The sequence below is a fragment of the Pleurodeles waltl genome, chromosome 11 (genome assembly GCF_031143425.1).
Source record: "Pleurodeles waltl isolate 20211129_DDA chromosome 11, aPleWal1.hap1.20221129, whole genome shotgun sequence".
NCBI lineage: Eukaryota > Metazoa > Chordata > Amphibia > Caudata > Salamandridae > Pleurodeles > Pleurodeles waltl.
Window position 1 is genome coordinate 592,050,463 of NC_090450.1, and position 20,316 is coordinate 592,070,778.

The following is a 20,316-nucleotide window of genomic DNA, read 5'->3' on the forward strand; positions in this document are numbered from 1 at the left end:
AATGCTTCTTTTGGCCAGAGTCTTATGACAGCCCTCGGCTCAGGTGTAGAACAGATGCATGTAACAGTTCCTTTTTGGTGCATACATTTGTGCACTGGCTGATGGTTTTGAAATCATAATTATTGCTGTTGGGGTGGCTACTCAAAATCAGAAGTCTTAGCCTTGCCACCTGGACCACTTAGAGGGCAGCAGGAAGCCTGGCTTTGGACGATAGTGTTTTTTCGCCTAGACCATTGGTGCCCAGTAACGCTCCTACAGGGCTGGTTCATTGGCATTTTTTCAGGCTCTGAAAAGGATTCAAATGTACGTTTTTTTGGAAATCCAAGGTACGCTGAGAACCATGTCATAAGATAAATTACGTAAAAGTAATTTATTGGGAATTTATTTACACAATGGTTCCCTGCAAGCTTGGCATGGATCTGCCTGTTAGTTGTCTTATACAAAAAAAGACTTCAGTCACAATGACATATTTGGGTTACATACGTACAAGCATTGGCTGGTCCTGGTGGCCACAGTTTGTGAAACAACAGTTCTCCTGTTTAAAACATCACCTGTCCTTGGAGTCTTTAGTGCTACTGCCCAGGATTGACCTTGAGGTGTAGTCCTTGGGGTGTGTACCCATATAAACAAGCACATGTATATTCCTATAGACACAGGGAGGCGTGGTGAAGCACTGAGATGAACACCAGTAGAAACAGGAGTGAGAAAAGGGCCACTTGATAGGGTCTGAAACATATTTTCTTCACATTTTTTTTCTTTTTCTTCCTACTTGGTACACACAGCAATCAAATGATGCATGGGAACTTAGTGGAGTGGTTACATAAAGCCTGGGGTTGGAAGAGAGGAGAGCAGGTTAAACATTACTGGACTGTGATAGACGATATGTGGCTCATTATACAAAGGAGTCCAGAGGGTGATGGGGAAGCGCTCTGTGCCTGTGACAGCGACAGTGGGGGGTATTAGAGGTGGTGCCTCTTCAGACAGGAAGCAGTGCTATTTGAGTGCTGTTTTAGACAGCACTTGTGGAAGTGGCATATGCAAGGTCGCAATAACTGTGAGGGGACTGCCAAAGCCATGACACCAGGGAATCCTGAGAGGAGGAAGTGATAGTTTGCTTCACTTTTGTGCCCCATGATACTCTGCTCCTTTCACTATGGCATCCTTGTGTTTGCTTCTGTGTTCCACAGGGTTAGACAAATGGCTGCCTCTACTAACTGAACTCTATTTGAAGAGGCCCAATTTACATCCATAGGCTATATCTTTTTTATTATCAAGCTTGAGGCCGTGAAGTGCTTTGGTCTGAAGTCACAACTCCTTTTCCACCATTTTGGAGACAACACTTTTCGCCATCTTCTTGCCTAGAGCTAACCTATGTGCTTGGTTGGTGACCCTTCGGAGGTTATCAAGAGCATGTGCTATTGTCTAGTGTTAAGCTCTACTCAAGTCAGTTGGTTAATGCACCTACTGCAGAGTTCTTGACAGAACGAGAATGTCACAGATTACAATCCTGACATAGCTTTTTTTTCACCTCTTCATCTCTGCAAGGTTGATTCAAATAAATTTTAGGGATTTTGCTAAGAATGGCACCTGCCTTACAGCGCTATGAAATGGCAGAACCTGTATTACCAAGTGCTACATAAGAAAAAAAGAGTTATTCCCAGACTTCCTCAACGTGCACCAAAGACCCTAGGGGAGAGGATGTGGCGTAAGGGCCAGAGCTGTCGAATTTGGAGCTGGGAAACAAGGTTACAGTCTCTGCACCGGCTGAACATCCTGTGATTCTGGGCAAATCACTTAATCTCCTCTTGCTACCAAAAATGAATGTGTTCTTGTGTAATGAAACCATTGCTCATGTAAAGCGTTGTAATCACGTTGTATCAAGTTTGCGCTATATAAAACTGCAAAAAACATAAAGTGCTCCAGTACCTTTGTGTCAAGTTCGTGCTGCACAAAACTGCAATAAAAAATAGAAAATAACCCGCAGACATCGCAAAGATACCGCAAGACACCAGAAAACAAGGACGAAACATGAGCGCAAAGCCGAAAGGCAAAAGAAATAAGGGGGAAGGGGCCACAGTGGCACAGGAGTTAAGAAGCGATAGCAGGAGGAGGGTATTTGGGTGGCGAGACAAGTTTGGGGGAGTGCAATTTACGTGCTATTGACGAAGCAGTAGGGTGTGTGTACAGTGCCCCTGAGTTCAGCATTGTGAGCACATTGACTCACAGGAGCAGGAAACCAAGAAAAAAAAAAGTCCTCCAAAGAACAGATAAACACGACAAAGCATAATTGTTAGACCTGACAGCCCTAGGGTGGCCATCCCCCAACTTTATGCCTGCTTGCCTCCCTCTGCTTTTCTGACACTGTTTTGATGATTTTAGGACCCTGCACACTTTACCACTGCTAACCATGTTAAATTGCATATGCTCTCACCCTTAAACATGGTAACATTGGTTCATTCCCAACTGGCATATTTGATTTTCCTGTTAATTCCCTAGTAAAGTGCACTACATGTGCCCAAGGCCTGTAAATTGAATGCTATTAGTGGGCCTGCAGCACTGGTTGGGCCACCCACATAAGTAGCCCCTTAACCATGCCTCAAGCCTGCCATTACAAGGCCTGTGTGTGCAGTTTCACTGCCAGTTCGACTTGGCATGTAAAAGTACTTGCCATGCCCTAAACCCCCCTTTTTTCCCACATATGTCACCCCTAAGGAAAGCCCTAGGTACTCCATAGGGCAGGGTGCTATGTAGGTATAAGGCAGGGCCTGCACATGTGTCTCTTATATGTCCTGCTAGTGGAAGACTCCTAAATTTGTTTTCCACTACTGTGAGTCCTGCTCCTTTCTTAGGATAGCATTAGGACTACTCTCATATACTGTTTGAGTGGTAGATTGGGATCAGAAAAGGGGTAACCAGGTCATATTTAGTATGGCCAGCATTGTAATTGAAAATCCTGCTTTTTAGTGAGGTTGGATTTTATATTACTATTTTAGAAATGGCACTTTTAGAAAGTGAGCATTTCTCTGCACTTAAAATCCATCTGTGCCTTACAGCCTGTCTCCAATCAACGTCTGGGCTGGGCTGGTTGACAGCTCCGTTGTGCATTTCACCCAGACATCCAAAAACATAGGACACTCAGTCACACCTTCAGTCATCTGCCTACTGAGGGGGTGTTCGTAGGCTGGAACTGGGGGAGGGCCTGACACTTACATTTCAAAGGCTAATGGCCTGCCCTTACACAATGGACTTCAAACCCCCTACTGGGACCCTGGCAGACAGACCTGTACTGAAAGGGGAACTTGTGCACTTCAAAAAAATTGTTTGAAGTCTCCCCCACTTCAAATGCAATTTTAGGTATATAAACTGGGTCTCCGACCCCACCAAATCAGACACTTCTGGACCTGAACCTGTAACCTGTCAAGAGAAACTGCCTGGCTGCCCAAAGGACTCATCTGGACTGCTTTGCTGAGGACTGCTGCCCTGCTGTTGCCCTGCTGCCTTCATCCATTCAGCAAACTCCATGTGTGCTGAAAATCGACGCACAGCCTGCTGGACACCATGCATGGCCTGTCTTGAAACGAGAAAACCCACCGTACCGGAATGACCCAGCCTGACTTCCCGAGTGAAGATTTGACGCAGTGCCTGCCATGCGACAGAAAATTCAATACATTGCCACACCGGATCTACGCACATCCTTTGACTTCTTCCAGCACAAACAGTATTTCCCTGCATCGTCCCTGGACATCAAAAAAGATCACGCATCACAGTGAGGAATTTCTGTGTGCAGAAAAATGATGCAAAGCCCCTTGCAGCGTTGGAAGAAACAATGCATCGTCTGTGCCGCATCAGAAAATCTGACGCACACCCTATTTTTCCACGTATCTCCTTCTCTGCGGTCTCCATGCAAGTTATTTTTTACGCAAACCGGGTACTTTGTGTAATCAAGAGACAACTGTTGATTTTTAAGATTTAAGACTCTTTTTAAACTTACAAGAGTGATATCTCAACTTGTACATATTGGATCTTAATCGTTTTTTATCTTACTTTAACCAGATAAATATCACATATTTTTCTAAACCTGTATGGTGTGTTTTTGTGGTGTTTTCACTTTATTATTGTATAATTTACTGCACAAATACTTTACGCATTGCCTTTTAAGTTAAAGCCTGACTGCTCAGTGCCAAGCTACCAGAAGGTGGGCCCGGGATAATTTGGATTGTGTGTGACTTACCTTGACTAGGATTGTGGTTCCTGCTTGGACAAGGGTGTATACCTCTGCCAACTAGAGACCCCATTTCTAACAGTAATTATGTACTAGTTAGTCTTTGCTCCCAAAAAGAACAAGCATTTACAATGCTATAGGTCTTGCATTTTCTGGAGTTAGAGCTTGTAATTTCAGAACTGGATTCTTCTTGCCACATAAATTGAGAAATCCTGTCTCATAATTTTGTCTTTTCCTGCCATGTTTTGGTAGTCACTGGCGGTTATTGACATCAGAAATTACAAGCCCTTGAGGAGGGACTAGAAGATGGCTGCAGTACCTCAAGTTGTGTAAACGTCTGAACAGAAATTGGAAAATAAGACTGGAAAAGTATTTTATTTTTATTTTAACAGAAGGAAAAGTCTTGCAAGTGTTCTTGCCTCTCATTTCAACAAAGCTCTGAGGTTAACAATAACTGAGCAGCCTGAGAAGATTTATATCCCCAATAAAGGCGATAAGCAAAGCCCTGTGTGTGATGTCGTGAGTGCTGGAAGGGAGGAGCCCTGGAGAGAGAGACTCCAGATGCGAGGCTAAGCAATGTTCACATAATTACTTCTAGGTTTAGCTACATTCTACCAGAAAGGGCATATTGTGGCTTTCATGAGCAGTGATCTAAATGACTGGTTGTTTCTTTCGTAAAATAAGCTTATTTTAGGAGCCAGAGGTAAATGAGGACACCACTGAAATAAAGACAAAACAATTGTCAGCCACATGGGAGGAGGTGGGAGGAACCGAATGCTGCAATAAAATGCTGACAGCTACCAGCCTAAAACAACCACAGTGAAAAGGGAGCACCAAAGAAATAAGAAAAATATTCTGCCATAGCAACAGATAAAGAAACCGAAGTGGAATAATACAGTAGTTAGTCACTGCTCTGAAAGAGAAAAAGGCGGGAGAAAAAGGCAGACCTGACCAGTATCGAGCAAGAATTTTTAAAGGACACTGCAACCAACAAATTAAACCACTTTAATCCATAAAAAGTATACACAAGGTCGAACGCTTATGCTTGACCTAAAAAGGAGGGACATAGAGGCATGACTGACCACTAGCAAGCAAGGATTTTTAAATGACACAAACAAACAAATGAAATGGCTTTAAGCCCACAGACGTAAGTATATTAAAAATATACAAGAGGCTGTGCACTTACTACCAACTTAAAAAGGGCTGCATTTCAGGCCCTTGGCCTTACCAAGCTCAAACAGGAAAAATGCACTTTGCCTTGATGCCCCAGCCCGAGAAACCCCGAGAAGAGGAGTAGTATGAACTGGGGAGACCTTCTCCCAGGCTGTATGCAGGCAGAGCCTTGTGGTTGCCCGACAACCACCAAATTAAAACCTCTGGAGACTGGTGTGTCAGACTATGAAATAGACAACTGGTGTCTGGAAAAGCAGATAGGGAGATGGGAAAGGAGGAATAGGTGGTGGGAGGGGGGAGAAAAAGCAAAGACTTTAGAGCAGCAAAGGCATAAAAATTGCAGGCAGGCAGGTTTCCCAAAGGAGTTCACTAACTATATTAACTACAGGTGAAAATAGTCATTCTCCCAATGCAAATATATTTTCTTAGGTGTGCTTTGTTCCTTCTGCAATGACTGGGTGGCTGCTTTGGGGCAGGTTTGAGTTGTCAAACAAGTACATAGCTGTTGGGCTGACAGGAAGAATCCGACATTCAGATGCTGTGAGTGAAGGGTCAAATGCTGTAAGTGAAGGGGAGGGAGAAGTGGGCAGAATGAAGAGGGGAAAATAAAATCATTTAAGATGAAACAGGGGTGAGTGGGTTTGAGGGAAGATAGAAAGATTAGAATAGAGAACAGTAAAAGTGGAAGCTGCATAGAAGAGAGCATAAGAAAGGCAAACGGAGACAGTAAGTATTTGCAAGGTTGACCGTTTGAGATCAAATGGGCAAGTTAAGCGATAAAGAGAAGAACAGATGGACGATGTAAAGAGGAGAAGGAGGGTGCTATTCAAAACTTCAGCGAACAATAACTGCCTTTTTCTGAGCAACAAGAAATGAGAGACAACATTGGCAGTGTCCAAATGAACCAGAGAGTGATGTCGGAAATGCACAAAAGTAACAGGTGATCCCAATCCACTTTCTATTCCTTGGCTTAAGCACATCTCAAATTGGCTTCATATTTTGGGTCATAAAAACTTTTGGAGTCAACCTTACAATCTAAGGAGGGACCACAAGAAACACTTGAAAACAGTTTATTGGACCTATGTCAGGGAAAACTACCTGCTACATATGTCACATGGCAGACCGACATCCCAATTTCTTGATCTCAAGAGGTATCCTCATCTTGAACCATTTATGGATTCAAATTCTGACCCGCTAAGCAAAAGTTTATATATTCAGTTTAGTTATGGATGCTTACCTCTTAAATCTTTTAACAGCACGTGGAGTTCTATTTCAACAACTGATTTTGTCCCAGCTGTAATTGCACTCCAGAATCCGTAGTACATTTTATGTTTATATGCCCTGCATATAGGACTGCACGGCGGAAGTGGCTACGCCCGATCTGTAGGAATATGGGCATGAGACATTGTAAAGATGCTCTAAGGATTATGATGAGGGATACCTCCACTCCCCTGTTCTGTGCGGTCAGAAAGTTCCTTGCGACCGCATGGTACATACGCATACGTTCTCTAAAAACTATAATGACTAGTTCTAAGTTTTATAGTTTTAATTATTTATTTTTGATTAATTGCTTTTACGATTATTGTTCACCAGCTGTTAATGAGACTGTTAAGAGAAATAGGCTTTCAGGTGGTTAAATACAACTTGCGGGGTAGTATGCTTATGATTTTAAGTATTTATTCTTTTATTCTCCTAAGTTATTTCTGATAACATGATAGTTGTGTCCTCTCTTTTTGAAATTGATTTTATTTCTGTATTTTTATGATGTTATTGCTTTGATGGTTGAACATAACCGAATAAAGCTGTCTGATGATGAGGATGAACAGGTGATACAAGGGGGTGAATGCTTGTCCCTGCAGCCCATTTGGCCTAGGACCCTGCCCTCCCAAACCTTTCAGGAGTCCCCAGTTCAGGCTAAGGTCATATCTGTGAGTTATGGGAGATTTGGGCCCCTCATCACATTCTGCAGGGGCCCTATCGCTTTATGTCATGTCACTGGGTACACTATATTTTGCAACCAGTCATACAGGAGTAGTATTGTGCCCCCTGCAAGTGTCTTGAGGGTTGCATGGTGTAATGAGAAGCATGGTCCCTAGAGGGGAGATCAGGTAGAGGGGAGGGGTCATCTGTTAAAGGTCCAAACAGGGAAGACGCTAATAATGTCTCTGCCCTTAACAACAACGGCCATGCTAAAACTCCCTAGGGAAGAAGGGATTATAGTACACAAAGTGCAAGTAAGGTAGAAGGTAACAATTGTTCTTGTTTAATCGATATTTTATGATATGAACGCCTAATATATTTCACTTCTATGCAATATTAAAATGTAATTGGAGATAACTGTGATATCTATCAAGTCAACTTTATTGATTCAGCCCCCTTTCGGAGACAACATTATATGAATATAGCATACATCAAATAAACAAGTTATTGTGCAAATATTATAAAGGGCAACTGTGCAATGAAGTCCTAACTTAAAATAACTTTTTAGAATGTTTAATATAAGTAAGATACTGTTTCATTTGTGGGAGATAAAAGCAAAGATAAAATTGCATAATCTATGAACATATTGCAATGTAGAAAGCAGAACAATGGTCTAAGTATTTTTCACAAAACTGCTGAAGATAAACATGTATAAAAAGAATGTTATTCAAATCCTGTATTCCATAATTGCAAAGTGGACATACACATTGATGATTGGGGGGTGCCACTTCAAGCCTCTACTACTCTCATAATTGGTAGTTTGTCCGCTCTCACTGAAAATATTGTCTTTTAATACAATGTTAGGAGACCATCAGTAAATTTGGTTGCATTTTCTCCAACATGGCCGAAGTTAAAATAGTGTTACAGCTTTTCAAATTGGTACACTGCAATTTGTCCAGTTTAAATATTATTGGGAATTAGTCTTTTTAACACAAGCTTCAAGTTGCTGTATTTACAAATGTTTAGCCACAGAGCTTGAACTGGTACATTAGATGCAACATTAAAAAGTTAGCAAAGCATTTCCCCTCTATTTTCTGTACTATCTTAATGGAAAATGTATTCTATCTCATAGAACAGAGTTGACGGATATTTTGACCATGTATATTTTTTACGGATGTTTAAAATGCCTTTTACAAACCGGTTTATAAAATGTTTTGATAGCACCACTATGAGCACGGGCTTTTGAGCCTTTATGTGCAGTATATAGTTTTGTATCTAAATTTTGTGAGAAAACTGCAAGATAGAGGTATATTTTCTGACGAATCAGTTTTCTCCTTATTTTCAATAAAACACTACTGATTTCTTTGTTTCGGAGAAAACCATGGAGTTTATTTTTGCACATTGATTTTTAAATTACGTTTTTCAGAATATTTGTGCTATGCATTTACATTTCTTTATAAGCCAATCAGTGTCAACTTTGATCTAAAAAAATGTAGCAGGTAAATACATTTGTGCATGTTTGTCTGGAGAACAGGGCAATCAACTCAATCCAAGATTGTCTGAAGGACCTATATTGTCTAATGAAGAGCGATTCCTTCTAAATCCAGATTGTTCAGACAGCAGAAAGTTCTCCTTGGTCCAATCGGAGAAATGTTTGCAGATGCTTTTGTTAAAATCTTCCCCACATGACAACCAGTAGAACTACCTCTATACCTGTTAATTAAGTATTAAGATATATTTCATTTATAAAATTCAATAAGTTATTTATAGAAAAATTTAAAACAAAATCCCTAGATTGATTACATGTGAAAGAAACAATAGCCTTAATATTTGCCAGTTTTACACATTCAATGATTATTTTACTACACCTAGATTATATTAAAAAATAGTTGAAGGGGGCGTGTCCAAGATAGCGGCGCGCTAGGACGTGCCCGTCCGCGCTCCGCTGCCTCGACCCGCAAAAGCACCTTTCGGCCCGGCAGGGGGGAAGCCTAGAGGTTCCCCCCGAATTGTGAAGCACCACCTGGGGGTGCTCTGCGCTTCAGCAGTGGCCCTAATCTGAGCTGCGGCGCTCCTACCGGCAGAACGGAGATCGGCCCTAGAATCGTGGCGTGGCTGCGGAGCGGTACGAGAGGCGGCCTAGCCTGTGAGATGGGCTTTCCCCCGTCGGCCTTTTGAGCTTGGCGACGGGGGATCAGGGGGCCTAAGGGGCTCATTCTGGGCCCCGGGAGCGGCTGGGCCGTGGCGTGGACCTCGGCCCTGAGACGCCTGAGCGCCCTGAAGGAGGGGGGCGCCCCCACACCTCTAACTGGATTGGGGGCTGCAGGCCGGTGCACCCCACCCTGGCGCATACGAGTGGGGCTACGCAGAGGATTGAGGCCCTGATAGAAGACAGGGGGCCCTGCTGCCTGGCCCCAATACTGCTGTACTTCCTCACCTGAATTTTGACGAAGAGGGGGCCCGCATACACGGTGGAAGAGGTACCTGCAGCGGATCTTTTTAAGTGGTGGCTGCCGGGTGTCGGATCCAGGCGCGGTCTTTGACAAGGTGACATTTGGTGATCGGTCTCAGACGGAGACTTTGGAGGACCTGCAGCGTTGAGCTGGCGAATCGTGAGTAGGCCGGTGCGCCATGGCGACGTCTAAATCCAAACATGAGCGCTCAGTGAGGGACATGCTTGCGGGGGCACGCCCTACACCTGGGAGTTTGGCGGAGGACTCACCTGCTGCGAAGGCCCTGGAAAGTCGTGAGGAGACAGACCCAGATGAGAGTTCTCCAGTAACGAAGGGCTTTCTGACCTCCCTGTTTGATTCGCTCTGGGGCGATATCCAAGAGCTGCGTAGGGACATCTCACAAGAGGTGAAGGAGTTGCGACGAGAGGTTACCTCCTTGGGTGAACGAGTATCGCATCTAGAAGATGGTGAGGTCCCTCGCGGTGAAGAAGTGGCAGGCCTGCAGCAGGAGGTAATCCGCCTCCGAGAGCAGCAAGACCTCCTCCAGATAGCGGTTGAAGATTTGAAAACGCTCGAGGCGACAAAATATTCGCATTAGAGGGGCTCCGGTTGGTGCTGAAAAGGAGAACATTGGGGACTTCGTGGCGGACCTTTTTCGTTCTCTGCTTGGCCCGAACGAGACACAGGAGGTGGTCCTGGATCGGGTTCATCGTGTTGGGCATGCTGGTGTCCCAGGAGGCCGCCCTCCGGACATCCTAGCCTGTCTTCATAATTTTGTTCTTAAAGAAAAGATCCTACAGTGGGCCCGCAATCTTCAGCAGGTACTCTTTCGAGGTCATGAATTCCAACTATTCCACGACCTATATGTGCGGACTTTGCAGAGATGGAGAGAATTCAGACCGATCACGGATCACCTGCGGGCGCACAATGTGTCCTATTCTTGGCACCACCCGTTCCGCTTGGTCTTCCGCTGGGAGGAGCAGCTCTGGCAGGTGAAATCCATTTTGGAAGCCAGACGTATTCTGGGTCTGGAGGAAATAGGCCGGGAGGCGAGTGAGGAGGCGATCCTGCCAGTGGGGGGTCCTCCCTGTTGACGGAGGAAAGAGAAAAGAAGGAAGACGCAACGCCCAACGGCCTCGGAGCTGAGGTCGGAGAGAGAATCTGTTTTGAACAGTGTGGCAGAAGGAACTTCAGCCTAGGGAGGGCAGCCGGGGGTGCCCAGGACTGCTTTTGGCCGTGTTGCTACCAGCATGCTGACCGTTGAAGAGGGTCCGGGCGGCGGGGCGTTGGACCTGGTTACTTGACATGGTTGGATATACTGCCCTGTGGAGACTTCACCTCGCGAAGATGGACGATCGAGGACTTTTGTGTTATATGCACCTGTTGTGCGTATTAGTTGTTTGTTGGTGTGTTTCCCTGCGATACTGGCTCTTAGTGGAGACACCTTCAGGCCTGGGTGCTCTAGGTGGTCTAGGTCTTTATGTGGGAGGTGGTCCTCTGTTGTGCTCCTTTCTTTTTTGCCTGTTCCCCCAGTATAGGATATGATCATTAAATGTATAAGCTTAAATGTCTGGGGGCTCAATAACCCTACCAAGAGGCTAGCCATTCTGTCCGCATTAGAGAGATCGGGGAGTCATATATGTCTCTTGCAGGAGATGCACCTTGTCTTCAAAGATACTTATCGTATGCGCTCTAAGTGGTTCCCCAGGCAGTTCTGGTCTTCGCTATCATCAAAGCATGCAGGGGTGGCGATGCTTCTATCACGTTCATTCCCTGGGAAAGTGATATAAAAATTGCATGAGGTTCCAGGGAGGCTTTTAGCCATGAGGTTTAGACTGGGGGTTTTTTCATTCACAATTGCTTCCCTATATGCGGCTAACTCCCAGCAGGAAATCTTCCTAAGACAGGCTTTGACTCTGCTGCTCCAATCCCCTGACGGTGCTGTCCTATTGGGGGGTGATTTTAATTTGGTGATTGACGGGGACCTGGATCGTTCAGGCCATCGATATGGGCACACGGGGTCTTTGTCGGATGCTGGCCGACAGTGTCTGAGTGAGTGTGGCCTGGTGGATGTGTGGAGGAATGTGCACCCCACGTTAAGGGACTATTCCTTTTACTCAGCAGCAACTAAAACATACGCTAGGTTGGACCGTTTTTTGGCAACATAGGAGCTTCTCTCTGGGTTAGGGATTCAGCGATTGAGCCGCAAGCCTGGTCAGATCACGCCCCGGTTACAGTTGAGATTCATATGAACATGGAGCGGGTAGGCGTATCGGGTGCCGATTTAGGGATTCGATGCTTCAGAACGTTGCAACGTTAGAGACAATCCGAAGGGCAATAATAGATTACCTCAGCTTCAACGATGATGGGACAATAAGCATTGCAGCGCTGTGGGAGGCACTGAAGGCTGTGTTGAGGGGCGAGGTTATATCGCTTTCTGCTAGGGATAATAAGGCAAGAAGTCGACTCGGGGTGGACTTAGAGCAGCAAGTGAGGGTTTTGGAGCATTCACATAAGCACACCAGCGCTCCTAGAATATGGCGAGAGCTTGAGAAAGTGAGGAAGCAGCTGAGGAGGTTGGATTGGGACAGGGCAGAGTATGCGGTAGTCCGCCTTAAACAAAAGTACTATGCAGGAAGTAACAAGTGCGGGAGGCTACTAGCACATAGGTTGAGAGTGCAGCGTCGATGATAAAAATGATTCGCTCTCCCTCTGGAGCAGAAGCACGTACGAGCGACCAAATAGCGGAGGCTTTTGCGGAATTCTATCGAGGTCTATATGGGGCCGAGGAGCCCGACACCTCAAGTCCGGACTCCTTCTTAGGGGGTAGAGCAATTACTCACTTGACTGTAAGGGAGGCAACCTCGTTAGATCAACCTATAAGGGCAGAGGAGGTCATATCAGCAATCGCACGGCTGCAGATCGGGAAGTTACCTGGCCCGATGGTTTTTCTGCGTTTTTTTATAAATCCTTCTGTATGGAACTTGTACCCGTTCTAGTGCAGCTCTTTAACTCCTTTCATCAAACAGGCGCCCTCACGCCTAGCATGTTAGACGCCACTATCCTGGTTATCCCGAAACCGGGGAATAACCCTGAGGAATGCGCCTCATATAGGCCGATCTCCCTCCTGAATATTGATGCCAAATTATTTACTGGCATTTTGGCACACCGTCTCAACTATTATATGCTGGGGCTTGTGGATCCCGACCAAGCGGGATTTATACCGCATAGGCAGTGTAGTGACAATACCAAGCGACTGCTCCATCTATTGGATAAAACTGAACGCTCTTGTAGGGAAGCGCTCTTCTTATCTATCGATGCTGAAAAAGCGTTCAATAGCGTTTACTGGCCATACCTGTTTAAGGTGCTAGAACGCTTCGGGCTAGGTCCAGGTTTCATTGCATGGATTTGCTGCATTTATCAGGCACCTCAGGCGACGGTTCAAGTTAATGGGACAGTCTCTTTACCATTCGCTGTCCAAAGAGGGACCAGGCAGGGGTGCCCACTTTCGCCCCTCTTGTTCGCGCTATACATGGAGCCTATGGCGCAGAAGCTCCGGGACAACCCTCAGATCACAGGCATGAAGTTTGGGGGGGATGAGCATCTCATATAGTTACATGCGGAGGATTTCATCCTTACTTTAGCGGAGCCTATGACCTAATTGCCGGCGCTAATGGGTGAATTAGAGGAATTTGGAATGGGCCTCTGGATTCCGGATGAACATGCTAAAATCACAGGCTATGGGCAAGTTTATCAGTGCTGAGCATGAAAGAGACCTGAAGGCCCGATTCCATTTTATATGGTCTTCCTCGGGGCTTCCGTACTTGGGGATCGAGCTGGGCTCTACAGTCGCCCGCACGGCGTCATTGAACTACGCAAAACTAATCCGGGAGGTTCAGCGTGATTTAGAGACATGGGGGAGACTCAAACTGTCTTGGCTGGGCAGGGTGGCGGCAGTAAAGATGACTATCCTACCACGTATACTTTATCTGTTTCAGGCGCTTCCGCTTGAGCCCCCGCCGCGAACGATAGCGACCCTCCAAACGGCGGTTCTAAGATTTATATGGGAAGGGAGGGCGGCGCGGCTACCGCGACAGGTGCTGTATCGCCCTAAGCAGGAGGGCGGGTTGGCGGTCCCCTGCCTCCTTTGATACTTCCAAGCAGCACAATTGCGTTTCCTCTTGGAGTGGAGCCGACCGTCTTCTGAGAAGCACTGGTGTTTCATGGACCAGGCAGTGGCTGGCTCTCACATATGGAAGGAACCCTGGCTTAGGCGCTGTCACAGAGCGCGGGGGTTGTATGTATCCCCGGTCACGGAGGTCTCGGTGAGGGTGTGGGATCGGGTGGCCGGCAGGCTGGGTTTGACGACCTTCCCGTCCCCAATGACTCCTTTGAATGCGAACCCTGATTTTGGCCCGGGCCTACAGTCTGAGGCATTGCGTTGATGGCATGAGGGGGGCTTTAAAAGGGTGGGATAGTTATTCGATGAGCAGGGGGTTATCCCCTTTGACCAGCTGAGGGAGACATATGGCCTAACCGAGGCGGACAGGATGATGTACTATCAAATACGACACTGGGCCCTGCTTCCAGCCAGTAGGATATTAATAGACAGGCCGTTAACACCATTTGAAAAATGGATTCTAATGAAAAAGGGTGATAAGCGTGTGGTTTCTGAGCTCTATGCTCTCCTGCGGGGGGAGGTCCGCCCGCCCAAGACTAAGGGTCAATTGAGATGGGAGAGGGAACTGGAGAGAGAGCTATCGGAAGATGAGTGGGAGAGTATTTTTTACAGGGCGCACCACACAGCTTACAATGCAGCAGGCACAGAGACAGCCTCTAAAGTGGCCTCCTCCTGGTATTACACCCCAGCGAGGATCCATGCTTGGGATCACGATAAATCTGGTCTTTGCTGGAGGGGGTTTGGGGGAGGGGGGTCGCTTGTGCATTTACTATGGCACTGTCCCAAATTACATTGTTACTGGAAGAACATAATAGACACTGTTGACTCGGCTTTTGACACTCAGATCCCTAGATTCCCTGCGTATATCTTGTTGGGCCTTCCCAACCCTCTAACTTTTCCCCTGAGATCACTGAAGGGACGGCAGATGGCCTTAGCTTTAAATGCTGCAATACAGCTGTTGCTATCTGTGTGGGGGACTGAACAAATCCCAACAACAGTTTCTTGGCTACGCAAACTATGGTTTATCCTCGCTATGGTAAAGCTCACCCTGGCCTCTCTGCATTGGAGCGGGGACTTTAAAGAACTTTGGCAACCATACTTAAGAATTCTATCTGGGGAGTTTTCAGAACTGACATGTCCGACTTATTTGAGGGTTCTTAATTTGAACTGACTGGATGGGAGCAACCCCTTAGGGAGATGTATACATAGGACCAGGACTATATTGTAAAGGAGCCTGGGATTGTTTGATTCTTGTATTGTCAGCCAGCTGTGGGGAAACAAAGTTGTGTTCTGTATTTTAAGTTTTTCTATTGTTGCACATGGAGAAAGCTGTCTATGAACCTAATGGTAATGCTTTGATGTATTGCGTATGCGATGTGTTTAATTGAAAAGTCAATAAACAGATTTGATCTATAAAAAATAGTTGAATTCTAGATATGGGGAATGACCCTTTGATCCACCATTCATAACACCCACAATCCCTATAATATGTTTGACCTATCTTTGTGGCAATAATTCCATACTTATCCCCTAATTTGTTGGGAAGATACCAGTCCAAACCCACTCTTTCATCCACTTTTAAAATGTGTTTATATCCCCCTCTCATTTGTTCTACCTTTTCCCATTTTTATTTAGCAGTCCTTCATTCCGTACCTCCAGTTCTCTCCTAAATGTCAATTGCTAACCTATCAGACTGTAAAGCCAGTGGATAACCAAAAACCAGTGAATCAGTATGTAACCTATCTTTGTGTATATGATACAAATTCTGATGTAGGCTGGAGGCTCACACCTGGTTCCTTTGTCTGTTGATATCTAAATCAGTTATGAGTCAATAAATATAAAATGTGTTTTGCTTTGAATGAATAATGTATTTGAAAACATTATTCTATAACTCTATAAAAATATTGAGAACGTGGATGCAAATAAATGGGCATTTTTATGATATACTTTTTCAGACATTGGTGGTGAACGTTTGTGTTGCACACATATATTGCTTCTATTTAATTTGGGGAGAAGTAGCTTGACAAAGACAAAGCATTCAGATATTAATGCACTCTAAACCCATTGTACTACTAAGCTGGGCTTGGCAGTGGTTCCTGCTTAAAGGGCATTGCTGTAGTCCAGTTAGCTGCTTACGAGGGCTTGGTTGACCGTCCTTCTGGTTTCAGTGGATAGCCATTTGTAGAACTTCTGAAGCATGCAGAGGATGTTGAAGCAGGAGGAAGACATTATAAATGGGAGACAGCGATACGCCAAACAAAATCCCTCATTGAGGCATGCCCTAAAAAAGAGAATATTCTAATTTCTCCTAACTTTACACAAATTGCACGTGTGCTGCACTGAACAGCACACATTCAGTGTGTGAAATGTTTTAAAGTTAGTTTACATATCATTCGCACAAATTTGTGCTATTGTGTGATATCACTGGAGAAGAGAGCAGCAGCAGTACATATGTAGTAATTATGGCTTTGTGTTGCTTTCTTCCCAACCTCAATGCAGCACATCAACTTTGCTTGCTGCAGTGCACTGCACTAAAAAGAATACATCTGCTCCTTTCATTACTAGACTGTAGGGTCAATTTGCAACACAAAAATCAGGTAAATTAGAAAGAAATGTATTAGTTAAACAAGCATTGGCAAAGTAAATAAGTCTTGGCCATACGAGAGCTATTGGCATTGTCAATGTCTTTTAACCATGTTGAATAGCAATATTCAGCGATAATGAAGTAAACTTTGTGGTGAAATAAAATATTTGGCAAGAGCACACTAAGCTGTATTCTGAACTCAATATTTGGAAGTGCTTTCATGCGTGATAATGAATAAAAAAAAAATTGTGAAATAAAATGTTTGGGCAGCAGCACACTGCTTTATTCTAAACTCACATTTTTGAAAGCACTTTTATTGTAGTGATACTGAAGTAAAAGGTTTCAGTGAAATAAAATATTTGTGCAAGAGCATACTGCTCAGTATTCTGAACTCACATATTTGAAGCACTTATGTGTGATAATGGAGAAAAATGTTTTGGTGAAATAAAATATCCGGGTAAGAGCTAACAAGCAGCAGCTCTTAAAGTAACTGAAACATGATTCCCAAGCAGCAACTGCCAGAGCCAAGCTCCCATAGCTGCCCCTTAGCCTGGCCAATTCCCAGGCATCTGCCCAGCCTCCAGCTGCCAACCTGTTTTTGTCTGCTGGAGCTGCAGTGTGCTCCATTGCAACTCATCTGCCAGAAGCTGCCAATTATGTTTAAATGAGAGGGGTGCGGTGGGAGAACTGGGAGAGTGAAAATGAAACAAAAGTTAAATTAAAAAAGAGGACATGTGGGTGGTGCCTAGCTTGATAAAAGAAAAAAAAACATGCCTGATGAAACGTCATTTTCAGAGCCTTGCTAAATTTTGGGATGTCAGTTTCCATTTCAGGTTTTTTTTTACTAATAAAACACCACAAGCCAGTTAAAAAATGGAAAAGACGCGGTGCAATTGAACGTGAGGAGGTGAATAATAAAGCCAATCTGTGAAAAAAGAATCACCAGTGTTTAGGTGGGTAGGAAGAGGCAGAGAGAGTGAAAACAAGTACCAAATACAGTAAGAGGCATGAGGCATTCACGCCATGGACAAACAAGAGTGATAAGGGAGCGAACAAATGGCAAGCCTATGGGCGGGCTGAAGCCCACTGAATTGTAAACATGTCTCTTCAAGACAGCACATGCACTGTCTAGCCGAGATCTAAAAACAGGCAATAAACAATCCTGCAGCAGGCTATTTAAAATCGGTACCGTGTTGAATAGTTCCCTCTCCTGTAAACAGAGTACATGTCAAAGCGTGTGCTTCTGTGCTACTAGCTCTACCATCTTCAGATCTATCTTTCTGGTGTGCAACTTTTCTTTAGGAACTCTCTTAATACACAATTGAAATGTTAGAAGATCTACAAAGCAAATAAATATGTTCTATTGTTTTCAATCTTACAATGCGATAGTATATCATTTAATATGACACCTATATTTTGATATGAACCACTTACTGTGAAACCAATGTATACCCTGCTAAAAATATTATTCAAAGTAATACAGTTCTTTAGGTAAAGCAAGAAAAATGTTTTATAGATTTTTCAGTTTCTTAGTGTGATCAACCAGGATCATCAAAGATTCCCTTTTTATGTAAATGGTAGTATTCACCTCTCACTGGTCACACTCTTAAAGATCCTCTCATTTAATAACCTGGGCAGTGTGTTGGTTCACCATGTCACATTGTTTGTAAATTCACAAATTTTATATCTACACCAATATCCTGCACCAACCTCGCAACCAGTAACCCCTCTCATCTTGTAGACAAGCTCACCATCTCTGGTGGATCTCCACATCTGCAACCAAGACAGCATCAGACTGCAGACTAGGGAGTGTAAAAAGAAAAAACAAGATAGCACACAGGATCTGTAACAACATCCTCTTATCCATCATGACCATTCCTGCGCTGATCCAGTTTAAGAAAGAGTTGAAGGCTCAGGACTTTAAATAACTCTACTTCACAGTGCATTAATCATCCACAGCCCAACTTTCTTTTCTCTTGTTGACGTTATGCTTGTCTTTGACCCTGTACAGTGCTCCACTGCCTTTTGTTTAGATTTGCGCTATAGAAATACCATATACATGCATACCTTAATTGCAATTCTGATCTATTCTTAAGTCGTCATTACCTTCATTGACATAATACTTATGTTTTTAGTCCTTTAGAGAGGAGCTGGAAGGCCTCATCCAGGAGCAAATCAAAAAAGGAAACAACTCGTCTAATATTTGGGCCCTTCGACAAATAGCTGATTTGATGGCCAGTGGGGCTCCCTCCTTCTTTCATAATTCTCCTGTTGGTAAGTAAACAACTTTTTTTGACTGTGGTTGTGCTTGAGCATGTTCATTTTCTGTACTACTCTAATCATAATTTACAACTTTAGTCCAAGGCACTAATCACAGAGTAAAAGTTCAGATCAAACTTACATTGATAATGATGCCATTTTACAGACATAGGCCCTCATTTTAACATCGGTGGTACATACCGCCTACACCTGCCAACATACCGCCACTGCGGCTACCATCCATCCGCCATATTATGAGCACTGCCTGACTTCCGCCACATAAAGGGCGGGAATCCAGCAGTGCCACCAGCACCGCCACACCAGTAGACCGTTAATACGGCCTGGCAGTGTTTTGCTGGCGGCAGAAGCGCCCCTTTCCGTTCCCTGCCGGAAGGCCATCTTGTCCAAGGTAAGTCGGGCTTCCAACAGGGGAGGGGGTGGGAGGTGTTGTGTGTTTCTGAGTGTGTGTGTGAATGCGTCTGTGTGTGTTGTTTGCGTGGGTGTATGCGTGTGACAGAACGCGTCTAAGAATGGTGAAGTGAGTGCATGTCTGCATGTCAGTGTGATTGTTAGAATGTGTGTGAGCATGTCTGGAAGTATGCGTGAATGAACGCGTGTATGTCAGTGTGTGAATGAATGCCTGTATGTCATTGTAAGTGAATGGGTGTATGCCTGGTTACCTGTGGGTGTCTGTGCGCGTGTATGTGGGGATAGGGGGTGTGAGGTGAGGGGCGCTGTAACTGTAGTGAGGGTGGGGGGGTGATGTGTGCGTGTTTCTATGGAGGTGTGGGGGGTGAGTAGATCTGGGGTGGGGGTAAGTATGTGTATCGGGTGGGCGAGTTTGGATCTGGGGGGGCATCAGGTGAGTGTTGGGGGGTGGGGGAGCCACCTACCTGTGACAGGGAAGGAATTCCCTGTCACAAGTAGGGCCTACCGCCATGGTTTTCGTGGCGTTGCTAACGCCACAAAAACCATGGTCGTAAGCCGGCTCTTAATGCCATGTGCGGTACTATGCCGGCCGCCGGGCTGGAGATATACATCTCCGGCCAGGCGGCTCATACCGCCATGAGTGGAGAAGTGGCAGGTTGGCTACAGCCAACCCGCCAATCTCATAATGTGGCGGTATGTACCACCAGCCTGTTGGAGGTCATACCGCCACATTGTCCCTGGCAGGGACATAATGAGGGCCATAATGTCATATGGTTTCATTTTTTTAAAACACTAACACAGCTAGTAGGTATGGGATAAGTTACTGATTGGTAATTAAGGTTTTTTTGTATTGCGCCAACTTGCCACTTAGGACACTAATATATGTCTTTTGTCTTCATTTGTAAAACTTATTGTGGTACAGAAGTCACGTTTTGAGTGTAAAAATTTGGGGAAAAAGGACTTGCTGTTTGTAAGATAAGTGCTATTTAAGTTAGAGCAGTGTGCACTGGTGTGGGGTGAGGTTTGTGCATTAGAAAGTTGATGTTGCTGCTGGAATGATGGTGAATAAGGTTGAGAAAAGAGCAGTTGTGCACTT

At 44.8% G+C, this 20,316-nt stretch overlaps 1 protein-coding gene across 2 annotated transcripts in view; it reads left to right on the forward strand.

The window, feature by feature from the left end:
• Positions 1 to 20,316, forward strand: part of ADD2 (adducin 2) — a 309,265-nt gene that overhangs the window by 82,131 nt on the left and 206,818 nt on the right. For both annotated transcript variants that reach the window (XM_069214100.1, XM_069214101.1), the window contains exon 3: positions 18,668 to 18,806. In XM_069214100.1, coding sequence (XP_069070201.1) covers positions 18,668 to 18,806 — 139 coding nt within the window. The remainder of the gene's footprint in view (positions 1 to 18,667; positions 18,807 to 20,316) is intronic.